The sequence below is a fragment of the Dermacentor variabilis genome, chromosome 4 (assembly GCF_050947875.1).
Source record: "Dermacentor variabilis isolate Ectoservices chromosome 4, ASM5094787v1, whole genome shotgun sequence".
Classification (NCBI taxonomy): Eukaryota; Metazoa; Arthropoda; class Arachnida; order Ixodida; family Ixodidae; genus Dermacentor; species Dermacentor variabilis.
In genome coordinates this window covers 38,216,828-38,231,759 of record NC_134571.1, presented here as the reverse complement: position 1 = coordinate 38,231,759, position 14,932 = coordinate 38,216,828, and the positions used below count along the sequence as shown (strand labels likewise).

General features: G+C 45.1%; 1 protein-coding gene across 1 annotated transcript in view; it reads right to left on the bottom strand.

Annotated features, from left to right (window-relative positions):
- The window catches only part of Dis3 (exosome complex exonuclease RRP44-like protein Dis3), a 55,529-nt gene that overhangs the window by 12,093 nt on the left and 28,504 nt on the right, over window positions 1-14,932 (bottom strand). The window contains exons 18-21 of the mRNA XM_075688697.1: window positions 14,643-14,733; window positions 12,484-12,561; window positions 10,247-10,387; window positions 9,826-9,948 (exon numbers count right to left, since the gene is read on the bottom strand). Coding sequence (XP_075544812.1) covers window positions 9,826-9,948; window positions 10,247-10,387; window positions 12,484-12,561; window positions 14,643-14,733 — 433 coding nt within the window. The remainder of the gene's footprint in view (window positions 1-9,825; window positions 9,949-10,246; window positions 10,388-12,483; window positions 12,562-14,642; window positions 14,734-14,932) is intronic.

Genomic DNA, 14,932 nt, shown 5'->3' with positions numbered 1-14,932 from the left:
GCTGCTGCCTGCTACAACAAGGCCATTGTGTGGACATTGGCAGCTACTACAAGGTAAAAAACGTGGTTCAGAAATAAATATGCCTGATATATGCTGTATTGGCTTGCTAGTCTTGAGATATATGTCATTTGTTTGCAGCAGAAATGAATGTTTGTTCATGTTTATGGTTCAGTATAATTGGTTCGAACATAAAGAAAACACACATGAGTTTGGCTAATAATCTGTGCTGTGTCTCATGTGTCACCGTTCTGCCCCAGCAGAGTCCATGCCAAGCATATCTTGGTCATCACAGGAGCTCCTATCCACACCAACAGAAAGGGGCTGGAGCCGAACTTGCAAGGCTTTTACACCACGAACAAAGACACGCATGCAGAAGAATTTGTATGAGGTATCAAGTCTGCAGAGCACTGTGTCAAGACTGAAAAAAGCTGCAGCCACCATTCCACCAGCACGGACAAATTGGCTGAGTCATCCAGGTAACTCAAAAAGGACTTTATAGAAATTCTTCGTCTTCAGATGCACCTGCAACTTTTGATCAAGCACGGACGAAACTGGCCAAAAGAGTTCCATCAGTTTGCCCTTAATCAGCTTCCTGGCCATGTCAATTTCATTTGTGCCAAGTGTAATTTTTCTTCTATGAATGCAAGCTTTTTCATTGCCCATTCTCGTTAGAGATCATTCATCCTCATCCAAACATAAAGGTCAACCGATTCTTCGCTGATACTTAATCAGGGTGTCTACCAAGTTGACATTTCCAAATTCCCTGAGCTTTCCAGATTTTGAATGAGTGCCTTTGCAAAATTCCCTGAGTGATGCAGAACTATGTTTTATGCGAAGACGGGCTGAAACCATATCGCCCGATGCTGTCACTCTCTAGTAAGCATACGAAAAAATTTATAAAAAAACAACTTAGTTCAATTTCAATACTAAGGAGTACTGTTTATGTTATTCAAATAGAGAATAGAAGGGAGGGGTTAGTTAAATGCACAGCAAATAAAATGTCTTCGAAAGAAATTGCAAATTGAGTTGGACATTCTCAAATACGAATAAAAGGGAGATGCATACAGAAGCAACTATTTTCAAATATGAGCCATTTCTACCAACAGATAGCAAGCTCAGTGGTATGAGGCCCGAACTTTGTCACAATTGAGATTCTCTCTCAACAGCTCGTAAGTCAACCTGAACTGTCCTGATATACTCTCAGCCCACGCACGACGCCTCAGTGTTGTGTTTCACTGCTTTAAAGAATTTATTTGGTTTAGATGAGAAACACCTGCATCTCGGCATCAGCCAACACTTTGTTTTTTTTTAGCTCAAGCTCCTTCAAAACAGCGGCAGCACACTTCCTTTCCAGTTCATTCTTCAGTGCGTAAGTCCTTTCTGTTCTTGTCCTCCTTCCGCCACTAGTTCGCCCCACAGACCACTTGAAGCATATTCTTGGTCAGTTGCACAGTCCACGTCCGATTTTTCGAACTCCCTAGGGGCCGCGAAAACGTCAGAAAAATTGGCCAGTTGGAAAAAATAAACGCATGTCATTTACTGCCCTTTAGGGCTCAAACCACCACAGGCACATTCGAAAACGCTCTGAAGGCCTGCCGGTACACGTATTAGGCATATCGGTGCTCGTACTGTGACAGGAAATACCAGGTTCACGCATGTGTAATTAAGGAATACATACTGTGTCCCATGGCAATAGCCCCTTCTCATGCTTGTTATGCTTCACCGCAATACTTTTGCGTATGCTTCACCAAGTAACATTTGTGCGCAGAGGCAAAGCTGACTTTCGGAAACCGGCATTATGCAACGCACTGTGCTTTCCAAGCTTCTAAGCCAATCGCGATGACCACAAAGGCGGAGTCCGTGCCATTGCTGACAGCAGCGAATTCTTTCAATAAAAAACACGGCATCCAACGGCAAGAAGCTTCATAGTGAACGTCGAAGCATCTAGGCCTAGCGTTGCCGCCGTGGCGGCTACGGCTGCCAGCGGATCTACGTGCGAGAGCGCCGGTTCGAGGCGGCAAGGTAACCAAAATGTCAGCGGTGGTGGCTTTGATTAATGCCGTTTCAGACCTGCGGTCACGGAAAAACCTCCGGAAAATTGGACGGCGAAGAGTTCTTACGTCCGGAATTTCAGACGTTCTGATGCATTGACACTATGGGGCACGTAGTGGTGCCGCGAAGCCGTCCAAATTACCGGGAATACTGAAAGTCGGTCATTGACTGTACACTAGCAACTTCTCCAGCAGACGACAGGACGTCAAAGACGATTCATTTCTATTCCTGTCTGTTACTCGAGCCAGCATTACCTCGACTTTCGACCCTTTCAATAAAATTACAGCTTATTTTCCCTGATGGAAGCACAAATTCCCTGAGTTTTTCCAGACTATTCAAAATCCCTGAGAATTCCCGGTTTTCCCGGTTTTCCTGGTTGGTAGAAAACCTGTTAATACCAGTCAATGTCTAGTAGCATAACATATCTGTAGCAGTACCTTTTAGTGTATGTTGTCATGCACAATTCCTCTCCTGAAATAGCTGATGCAACATCGACATGTGTCTTGCATTAACCTACGCACCGTTTGCTCTGCACCATTTTAGTTTTCTTAATGTTTTTGGCCTTCAATGCTTGCAGAGCAGAGTGGCTTCTCTCTTGAACGCAAGCTTTCTCAATTTCCATATTCCTAGTCTCGTTGATGGTTGCTCTTCTTCCTCGATAGCCTGGGTCTTTGCGCAAGCTACACTGAATTATTGATTGCAGAATCGGGTTTTGCTGCCCCACTTGGTTGTGGTCGCCGTGTTACATTTCTTGGATGTGGGGGCCTGGTCAGTTGCATTGGTAATCAGTCTCTCGAGGTAAGCATTTGCTCCTGCAGTCCGCACAGCGACACAGACTCCCAGTATACACGCACCGTAACTGGTGCTCCCGTTCGTTCTTTCCTGCTGCAGCCATGGGCAAATTGTACTTGTGGCCTACCTCGGCCATGATTTGCTCAGAACGGAGACCAATATATGTGCTTACATGGTTCGAAGTGTATGAAAGTTGATAGCCATGTGGGTAGAAAGGCCCGCAGAAATGGCTGCCGAAGGTGATGCCCACGAAAGCAACTTGTCCATATTGAGACAAAGTGGGACACCAAGTGTGAGCCACACATTAGCGGCCCCCGAAAAAAATGTGCAGGTTGGAAAGGAGTCACTGCTAAAATGCTGGGTAGTCCATGTCACTGTGTAGGCTGCAGCAGCAGATACCTGCATCACCCGATTGCTTCGCAATGCAAGTTGCTCGTCTTTAATGGCGACTGTCGCTGTAAACAGGTGGGACACACTCTCCAATCTGTTTCTGCTGCTGATTGTCACTCGTTACCAGACCACCACATGCGACGAAGGCAAGCATTATGCCTGTAAGTAGGCAGCTGAATGTATCCTAAGAGACCCGTGTATGTGAATGCTCTGTTGCCATATGGTTAGTAGCCAATGTATAATGTATTCCAGTAACACTTCATTTGGGCCTAGTTGGTACATAATTCTGAACTTAATGTTACAGCGCAAACACCTAAGACGATCCACAAAAGGAAAGACACGACACACACTGGCGCTGCGTGTGTGTCGTGTCTTTCTTTTTGTGGATGTTCTTAGGTGTTCGCGCTGTAACGTTAAGTTCAGTATAATGTATTGTGTGAACACTATGTGGTGAATGATTGCTGTTTATTTTTGCTGTTATCTCACTTATGCTTATCGGATGTGGCAGCCTGGTCAGTTGCATTGAAAAGCAGTCTCTCGAAGTAAGCATCTGCTCCTGCAATCTGCACAGTGAAATAGACTCCCAATTTACACACCGTGATTCGTGCTCCCCGTTCAGCCTTTCCTGCTGCAGCCATGGGCATATTGTGCCTGTTGCCTTTCTCGGCCGCGATTAAGCACAAACGGAGACCGGCATACATGCTTACATCGTCCGACGTGTGTGTAGTTGGGTGCAAAGGCCCGTAAAAGTGGCTGATGAAGGTGATACCCATGAAAGAGACTTGTCCATATTGAGACAATGTGGAACACCAAGTGCGAGCCACACATTAGCCGCCCCCGAAAGAAAAGTAATGTGCAGGTTGGGAAGGAGTTAACGCTAAAATGCCGGGTAGTCCATGTCCGGTTACTACGAGGTGGAACTTCCCGGAACTGTACGTATTAGAATTTAGGATGTTTATTCCCGCCAGGCTGGAAAAGACGGCGCCTTGATCCCGGAGCAGTGCCATCACAGAACCTTCTTGTCCGGCCCTTGGACCGTCCAAAACACACAGAGTTTCGCTGGAATTGGGAGCTGGAGATAAGCTCGCGGCTGATATCCTTTGGGTTGCACAACTTGTGGGAGGTTACGCGCAACGTGCAATGCAAAACCTGACGATTTGCTACCCATTGTGAAGTGTTCGGTGCGATTTCATTACGTAATGTTTTTACTGCGAGAGCAATTATATGGACACTCCAAGCGCATTTCAGCCATTGCCGTGGAGTTCTGTGTAAAGTCGAAGGGCAATAACACCGTCGCCTCACAAAATTGCCGCAAAACTGGCCGCTCGAGGCACTTTGCGTGTATTTGCGGACTTCTTTCGCGCTCGGAAAAACACTTTTATGTGGCACGTATTGAGCAAGAGAAAGCTGTGTCGGCAGTTTTTTATGTTGCTCTACAATTTTCTCAATCATACTTTTAATCTAATAATAATGTTTTAGAAGTTCATTAATTAATTGACTAATTATTTAATTAGGCAGAATTCGTCCTCATGCTGTTCCTTGCTGACCGACCGCCCATTTTGTTTTATTACGAGCAGTACTATTGTAGGAGGCCTACTGCAAGATGGCGGCAGTGCTTGCCAATGATGGAGGGAGGAAAGAACACGGAGAGAACATCAACGTAACAAAAAAGATGCCAGGAAGTCGGCCCAACATCAAGGCAGCAAGGATTAGCGTCTTCCATTGCCGAGCTCCACGCACACCCTTCCAGGAAGACAATGGGTGCGATAATAATGTAGAGCTGCCGCGGTGCTCCTTGCAATGAAGACAATAATTGTGTATGTCGTAATAAACAGCTCAGGTTGCACGAACATACTGTAAAAACCCGCATATAATACAAGTTTGTTTGCCTATTATTAGCGTCCCTAATTTTTGCCTCGTACTATATGCAGATACGAACAAAAATTTCAGTCAGAAATTTGGGCTAGAAGTTTTGACTTTGTTATTGCTGCATGGCTACGGCTTGGTTTCGTTCTTGCTGCGTGACTACAGCATCGTTTCTTTATTGTTGTGTGCGCACACCTTCGCAGCACACGTGAAAACTACACTTCGCGAAGTGCATCTTTTTTCATTCCGCATTGAAGGACCAAGATGTCCGGAACGCAAAAACAGGTACTCGGCTGCTTTAAAGAGAAAGGTTATTTTAGTCGTACAGGCCGCATCGGCAACAGTGCAGCCGGGAGGCAGTTTGACGTCAACGAGGGAACCATTCGCGGGTGGCGTCGACAGAAGGAAACCTTTTTTGCATGCAGCAGAACGAGAAGAACCTTTCGCGGCCCAAAGAGTGGGACATTCCAGGAAATCTAACTCACCCCGACGGAGTTCGTATGCCAACAGCGAGCCGCACATCTACGTGTGAGCGTGGAGCTTATGCAGTCAGAAGCTAGGGAGCTTGCAAGAGAAAAAGGGCTACCGAGCTCCGCCTTCAAAGCAAGCAAGCACTGGATTTATCACTACATGTGCTGTGCTGGATTTTCCTTACACAGCCGAACTTTGATTTCGCAAAAGCTGCCTGAATCGTTCGAAGAGCTGTTTGTGACTTTCCAGCGCCACATTATTTCGCTGCGCAAGTTCAAGAACTTCTAGCTATGGCAAATTGGCAATGCTGACCAAACACCGGTTTATCTGGACATGCTATCGCCCCTCACCGTGCACGACAAGGGCTCTAAACAAGTTTATGTCCGGTCTACTGGCAACGAGAAAACGCGAGTTACCGTCATGTTGTCATGCATGGCAGACGGACGAAAGCTCCCGCCCTATGTCGTCTTCAAGCGTAAGACAGTGCCTAAAGGTGAGGAGCTGCCAAAAAATGTGGTCGTGAGATGCCATGAGATGAGAGTCTGGATGAACGAGAATCTTGTGCTCGACTGGATAAAGTCCGTCTGGTGTAGGCAGCCCGGCGCACTGTTGTCGTGCCCGTCCATCCTTGTGCTGCACGCATTTCGTTGCTATTTGGCCAACTCAGTGAAGAGGCTGTTGCGCGAATCCGGCACTGAACTCGTTATCCCGGGTGGAATGACATCTCAGCTGCAGCCTTTAGATGTTTGCGTTGTTATGATCGGCCTGCAGGGGTACTGACCTGCGAACATTTTCCAGCCTGCTGCAGCTGTTTCGATCGTCCTGCAGGGGTAGCGACCTTCGAACCCTTCCCACTGCGACGAGTCGCTTTAGAAAACCAACCATGCACCTCCTTCGGAGAACCGACGGCGCCAGCAAGGTTAACCAACATGCGCCTCCTTCGGAGAACCGACAGAGCTTGCTGGAGTCAATCGTGACAACCTCTGTCTTCGAGGACCCTCTCCAATCGGTGTGTTCTGTGAATCCAAAGTGTAGATGTGAGTGTGTGAACCCTCCCCCTCAAAGGCGGGTCGACCACGCCTCTAACGACTGTGGATGCTTCGAGTGGACGGCAGTTTTCCCTCCCTTAGGGATCTAGGGAGGACAGAGGGTTTTTAAGCAGCGGTTTTTTGGCTGTTCGGGGTGCTTTGTGCTTGGTCTTTCGTGTTCGACTTTGCAGTCATGCTAGACTGTTGAAATGCATCTCCTGTCTTAATGTAAATACTGTAGATAAATCCAATACTCCTAGTTTTCGATGAGAGCAAGTTCCTCCCTCCAACCACGTCCCAAGCGTGGGTGAGTAGGACGATGGCATGGGCCAGCTACCACTTATTTCATGCCCGACCCCAACTTTAACAGCGTGAACAAGCCGTTCAAGGACGCGGTCAAGCGGTGTTACGCAGATTGGATGCGCTCAGGTGAGCCTGCAGTGATGCTGACCGGGCAGCTGAAGCGGGCTTTGCCAGCCATGCTATGCAAGTAGATTGTGGACACATGGGCCAGCATACCAGAGGACCTTGTGCTTTGCGCATTCAAGAAGTGTGGCATCTTGAACGCGCTCGATGGCACAAAGGATGATTACCTCTGGAAAGATATGTCTGACAAGGAACTATTCGAAGAGAGCGCAGCTGAGGAAGACAGCGACTGCAGTACGGAGGGCAATCTAAATAAATGTTTTCCTTGAGTTTTTCTAACTTGTATTATACAGGGATAAAACTTCTTTTTTTCCATTTCGCGTCCCAAAATTTTCACCTCGTACTATATGTGGGTTCGTATTATACGTGGGTTTTTACGGTATCGGCAGAGAATGTGCATAGGGCAGTTAGCAAAACACCCGAACACCACGAACCCGAACCCCATGCACCCAAACAAGAGCACATTGATTAAAACGAACCGGGAACGAAGCACACTGGGTCAAGTTTCGTGAGCGTAAGGTGAAGTGTAGAATGCACTAAAATTTGGTTCTAGTAGTCTGAATCACACCTGTCTAGAGTGGTGGAGTTACTGGCTGCGGATGGTGCCGGCATCTGCAGCTGCCACCTTGCAGCAGCTTGCTAGGTTCCACACGTTTGTCCAATAGCGAATGGGTCTAGCATGCGGCGTGTGTGGTTCCACTCTGGCACTGGCGTGCACTTTTTTTTTGTCAGTGATTGCCACGAAGTTGACCGATTAACCACTCTAGACAAGCGTCAGTGACAGTGTACACTCTAGTCATGTGTGCTCAAGTAAAATCTTGGTTTGAGCTACATGTAGTTGGTATTGATTCATGGTTAAAATTTTCTGTGTGAATTCTGACAAAAAGTTGCTACACCAATTTTGCTGCAAGATGGCGCATTCCTAACATGTAGGTGAGAATTTCATGGTACAGTAAAACTTTGTTAAACGTTACCTGCTTAAACAGTAGTTTCGTTTTAAAAGTAGTTAAGTCAAATCCCCGATTCAGCGGCCATTGAACATAATGTGTTTTGTATCCACATAAACCGTACCAGCTTATTGTGTATGCATTGGTTAAAATGTAATGTTTCCACTTTTCGTCGCGCAAACACGGTAGTGCGTCGTCTCCATCGGGCAGCTCGACATAACAATGAGCCTCAGAGATCGAAACAACGGCCTCCAAGCGCCCTGTGTGTTTGTGCATGAAGCCACATCAACATCATCTTGGCGCCGTGCCAGATAGCGTTCTTTATACTATGAGAGAGCGTTGTGGCATCGTGCAAGTGAGGACTCGCATCATGCCAAAGCTCGGATAAAAAAGATGCCGGGTGCTCAGCATAGAAGAAAACTTAGACTTCGTCTGTGCTATCGAACGTGCCACGAAAAAAATTGGCGCTGGCACGCGACAAGGATCTGCTGTTGACTACAGTGTGTATTCTTCGCATCTGGAAGCGAAGAAGTTGCTCGGCAGCGCTTGACCTCGAAAAGATGTCAGCTATGAGGTTTGACTTTTCACCATCGTTGCCTCTGTTGTTGCCGAACTGTCGACTAGCTACAGTGATGAGGACAACATGGAAAGCGACAGCACAGGCGATTCAGGCCTGACAGTGGCAGAAGCTGCGCATTGCACAATGCAATCGTCGCGACGAGAACAGCACCCGGCAATGAAAAAGGCCCCACGGGACTTCTACAGCAATACCGCATGTGTGCATGGAGAATACATAACGCCAACGAGGAATCTGCCATGCGAGTGTTCGCCGAGAAAAGGGGGCTGACTGAAAAGCTGGCACGCAGCTTCAGTAAGTTTGAGGCCGCTGTCGTTGTGCTAGGCCGCCACAGCATCAAACGAAAATAACTTTTGTCGCGCTAAGTGAATAAATATTGCATGTTTTTTCTCCTTTCATCGCACTCTCTCCGAGTTCCGTGTTCCGTTTTCGACAGGTAAGTGGGCGATCTGATACTATTTCGGTTAAACAATACTACCGTTTAGTACGTACTTTTCCGAGCTCCGGCCAACTACGGTTTAACGAGGTTTCATTGTACACAGTTTTTGACATGCTAACCTCTTCAGCTACATCTCGAACAGTCAGGTGGCGGTTGAAACGAATCACTTCATTCACTTCCTCCACAGTGAAATCAGTTATTGAAGAATGGTCTTCCTGAATGGTCAACATCTTCAACACAAGTGCAGCCTTCTTTAAAACATTTAAAGTCTTAAGCTTTATGTAGACTAAGCTTCAAAAACAAAACAAGCTTTCAGTTTCTTTGACCTTCACACTGAGTCAGGTAGCAAACTCAATGCAGTTAAAAATTCTGCAACATTCAAATAATACTGAAATCTGTGTGAACAAAACAATCAATGCTACAGCCTATTCCAAAAGAAAGTAATGCCAGTCAGTCATTGTCAGCAATAGTCACAAATTCGAACAAAACAAGCCTACACATTTTTTTTCTTTCGACAGATATTTCCTCTGCCAAATGTAAAACTTACGACACACTTTTTTGGTGCCTCCAGTCAACAGAGCATAGTTATGAAGCACTGTTCCTTAAGTTGAGTATGCACAGACATTAATATACTGTCGCGGCATCAAAGGACAAACACACTAGTCAGCAGGAAAAGTAACAAGAGCGGACTGTTTTACATCACCTGCTAGTTACTGCTTCTTTTCCTTCTTGTTTGGTATGTTTTCTTTAAATGCTTATATATTCTAATCATCATCATCCTTGCTGCACTACAGATGTGGCAATACTGTTAGATGAAGAAGAAAACAAAGGACTTGCCTTAGGTTCCACTATCTTGATCACCACCTTTTGATGTTGGATGTTACGGCTGTCCACTGAGACTTGCACAACCAGCTGATCAAACTGATGCAATGTAATGTCCCCAAATGACTGTGTACATGCCTGCAACCAAGAAAAAAAAAACCCTCTTACTTTGACTCACTGTGCCGCATGCCTCAGCTTTTCCTTTTGAAATGCCTCACACACTGCACCTTTCTGCACACAATAAGAGCCACAGAAAACAGTCTACATGGGGCAGACTTGATACCAATGACCACAGTAAGTGGCTAGCACAGGCTTGTTTACTGCAGCAGCTGCAGCAGTGGTGCTGTGTAAGGCACAATATAAGGGTGCAATATGAAGAATGAAAAATAAAAATGCCTCGGTGCAACTGCGTATCATCTGTGCTGTTGGCACCCACCTCTTCGTCGTACTTCCAGCCCTCTTCCTTGAGAAACATTGTTGTTTCCAGGCCGAAACGAGGCATCAAAACCTGCACCGCATTCTCACGAACAAAGAGCACATATCCTTCCTCATCAACCACTTTGTCTTGGAAGAACGCCTGCAGAAGAAAAATGAAAGGATCAAGAAATGCAAGAGTAAACAAGTGCCTGTTGGAATAACTAGTGTAGGAGTGAAATGGAAAAGCAAATTTTTAGGGGTTTGCGAATCGTGATTTTTTAAACCAAATAGTGCCAGAAGCAAATCGAATCAAATTGAATATCGAATTGTTTTTAAATAGTTTTCGAATAACGAACAGCCATTATCACAGTAGATATAAAATGATGTTCACATCCTAGTATTCTTAAAGTTAGCATGTTTCTGTCATTACGTGGTAGTAGTACGTTATGAAGCATTATTTATTAAACACACAAATGGAGCATTCGGAGCAGGCAAGTAGTTCCTTTGCATGCAAAGGACTCTTCAGAGAGTGAGAATGATTGCTGTATATATAGCCTGTAAAGTATGGCTACCTAAGCGATGTAGCCAAGGGTGTATCCTGTAAGTCGCCACCTAGTGGACAATCCCTTTTGCCTGCTGTTGAAGTTCTGATTGGCTGGGCTGAGTCAGAAGGAAACAGGCACCCCCAGGCAATCAGCACTTCAGCAGCAGATGAAATGGACATGTCCACTAGGTGGACACTTACAGAATACCTCCCTGCTCCACTACGCACGTCCTCATGTCTTGTGTCTATACTATGCCTGCAAGGTTGAAAATTCACCTTACTTTTGCTTAAATTTTATGTTCAATTGAGCATACTGACACGATGGAATATTCGAAAAGTATTTGAAAAATATTCGCACTTATGAATAGTGACAATTCATTTCGAAGACCAAATTGAAGAGGTCACTATCCGATTCGTTATTCAAAAGTTCTAAATATTTGCACACCCCCACAAATTTTACATGGGTAGTTATTTACATTATTTACATAACATTATTACCATCACAGGTAATCAATATATAACATGGCACCACACACGTTGCTAATTTGCCTATCTCCTACGTGAAAGCAGTCAGCTACTACTACAGTTAAGCAAACACCTAATCCCTCGGTGCACACAGCAATACAGTGAAACCCTGTAATGTTCTCAGTCGCAGTTTCCTAGCTGCTACATTTTGCTTGCATGGTCCCTGGGCAAAGCCAACATAGTACTCCCACATACTGTATTCTCACTCAACACATCGCTCCATGGTATTACTGCACCATGAATCACATTTTGGATAAGAGTTAAAGAGGTAAGATAAGGTAAATTTAGTAACAGGCGCAGGACATATGCAGGTTAATGTGTGAACATACTTTATATGATGTGTAAGTACTAAATAGAACTTCTTGAAGGGGCAGCGCAAGACGACAAAGACAGAAGGCAGGAACACACAGGACAGCGCTGAACTCACAACTAACTTTATTTGAAGGCATACACAACACAAACTTCTTATTGTCGGAGCATAGGCGGTCGCCAACGGGTAATGCGTACTCACATGTCGCGCGGCATTGCTCTGAGCATGGGTGCACTCCCCCCCCCCCCCCCATCTATTAAGACACCACAATACTTTCCGCACATAGAAATCAGACTACAAGGGAGATTACTGAGGCCTAATATATCAGGAAAAAAAGATCGCGTTGTGTAAGCATGCCATCATTAAATTTGTACGACAGTGAATTTGAATTTCTATACCGCCTCATAGTGTAGTACTAGATTACAGGATATTGCGTTTTTGCCTGCGCACTGATAATGACGCCATTGATGGGACAGCACGTGGCTCTGGGTAGTAGTACGTAAGTTTGGCGGTAACTGGTGGTAGTCAACCATTGTCATTGACAGGCAGTATCTATTAAATGCAAACTGAATAAAAGCTTGTTGCATGTTACTGTCAGTCACCACTAATGCCAGTAACATCTCTGCCATAAACTTCATTCTTTTAAATTTCATTTAAGCATCAACGGCGAAGTGTGGGGAAATAAACCATATTCAGGTGATAGCTAGACTAATTTGTTTTATTCCTTATGGAGGATTTTTAAATGTTATGTTTCCATGATTCCTGTGTTCTCTCTCCATGGTTCCTTCTATAACAAACACTATGATCAGATTTTGCTGTGTTTACTGATTAAAAGAGGCAATGATCGTGTTAATGCAAAACCCAAGAGGTGAAATACCTGGGTGTAAAGGGCCACTGATGCTCGACCAGCGTACTGTGCCATATTGTGACGATAGTTGAGATTATTGCACAGCTCCTGCAAATAAGATGGCCAAAGAGAAAACAATAGGAGTTAAAATACACATACCCTTTGGCATTACTACAGAGAGTCTGAAGAGAGCTCAACATTATGCAAGACTTGACATTGACACTACATATAATGGTGATTCTCACCATGCGTCCATGTCCGAGGTCACCCACTCTTAGGAGGAACACTTTATTAGTAGTATTCAGGCTTTCATGGCAGCTTCAATTTGGAATTGAATAATAACGCTTCGTCAAAAGATGTCTGCATGAGGGTTCATATTGGTCCCTTATTTCTCATGCAGGGGAATAAAAATTTAACTTGTATTGAATGCTAATAAGAATGAGGTCTTCCTTTCAAATGGATGACCCCATACGCCTTGCAAAATGTGATGGAAAGAACATATTTCTAGCTGGGTACATGCAGCTATCCTGTGATTTAAGAACGGTGTTGGGTAATGACCCACAAGCAATATTGCAAGGAAAGATTATCAGCACAAGCATGCTTTGAAAACAGTCACTCGGGTCTTTGGGTCACATGGGTCGATTCAGTTCTCCCAGTACAGTTGTGAACAAATAGACTAACTACACGGTGTTGCATGTTGCACATGTGGTTTTATCAAAGTAAGGTACATCGCATGTCTTCCATGCTGCATCTCATGCTGCTTCCTCCACCCCAGTTGCCCAGAGCCCCTGTGGCTGCCAATAGCTCCACCATCTAGCCAACAGAATACGGTTAAACCTCCATATAACAAAGTAGAAAAAACCGACAATTTGCTTTGTTATATCGAAATTTGACCTCTTTTGCAAGTAAGTAGACTCCGATCGATTTTTCTTACACAGATAAGGGCCACAGAATCTTCAGAATTATCGAGCAATCGAAAAAAGCAAATTCGAATGGGAAAACAATTCATTTTGATGAATTTGGAAGCCGGTGACAAATGATACGGTTTCATGCCGCGTCGACAATATCTTCACATTGGCGGTACGAATTAAGCGAAGCCAGTCACGCTTTCGCATGCACTCCGCACCCGCAGCTGATATCGTTGCCTGCACTGGGATGACACTATCAGGAAAAGCGCCGGCAGTGGGGAGCAAGTGTTTCATCTCTCTCTCTCCAATGAGTCACCAAAACTCGAGATTACACAACCTCCAATACTAAATGTGCAGGAAGAGAGCTTAAATTATGCCACGGCGTCTCAGCACACCCAGTCTTTGCACACACGACACATTACCTTGAAAGCTGGGTAAATGGCTGCATATGCGCTCCACCGCGCTTATAGCCATGTGCAGCCACAGCCGAGACGCCCACCAGAAATCGCGATGGGTGCCAGCTTACACCTTCCCCTTCGCCCCCCCCCCCCCCCCCGTTTGCCTCTCGCGCACTTTATCGCGTTACCGCGGGCGAGCTCACCTCACCCTCTATTCCTATGCTCGCACGGTAAGGCGGTACTCGTGAAGCCACCATCGTTCTTGTCTCACCCACGCCTAAAGCACAAAGTGTGCAGGGTGCGATAGCATCTTATCGCACTTGGACTTTACATGGAACATGGTGCAGCTCCACTTCAGTGATCGCTCTTGTCGCGCCACACGCGATTTGAGAGGTGCCTTTGCAAGCTCTCGTTTACAATTAAATTTGACCATCTGCATCCGCAGAAGTTTCCATTTATTGTCTCAGCATTCCTTTATGACAGAAGCGAAATTTCGTTATGTTGAAATAGCATACAAACACACCTTGTTATGTTGAAGTTCTAAATAGATTGTGTTCTATGGACAAAAGGTTATGAAAAGTTAAATACTTTGTTATATCGAGAATTTCATTATACTGAAGTTCGTTATATCGAGGTTTAATGGTATTTCATTTTTCAGGACAGAGGAGTATGCACACTGAGCCAGTGTCCTTCTCTGACATTCTATTCGTGCATTGTTGCAATTCTGCAAAACTGGTTAACATGCAAAAAAGTTGCATGTTAACCAGTGCTATGCATTCCAGTGCTGTGAATAGCTTAATTATTGCATTCAAGAACTACTACTACGCACCTACAAACAAAGCGGCATGTCAATGCAAGAACAATGGCTTCAGCTATTTCTTACCTGGCATTTGTCTTTGTGGACGAGCTGTGGGTATGTTCCCTCTGCCCCAACACAAACAGCCAGCAATCGATGCACCATTAAGTCGGCATACCTGCCAAAACAAAAAAAACCTGACTCACAGAAAGCATAATCCAGTTGAACCTCGACATAACAAACACAGATATAACAAGTTTGTGGATATAACAATGTCAATCTAAAATGCTTCTTGTTGATACTGTATCAGCCTGTAATAAATAATTGTTATAACAAACATTGGACTTAATGATGGCATTTCCATGTCAGATGGTACT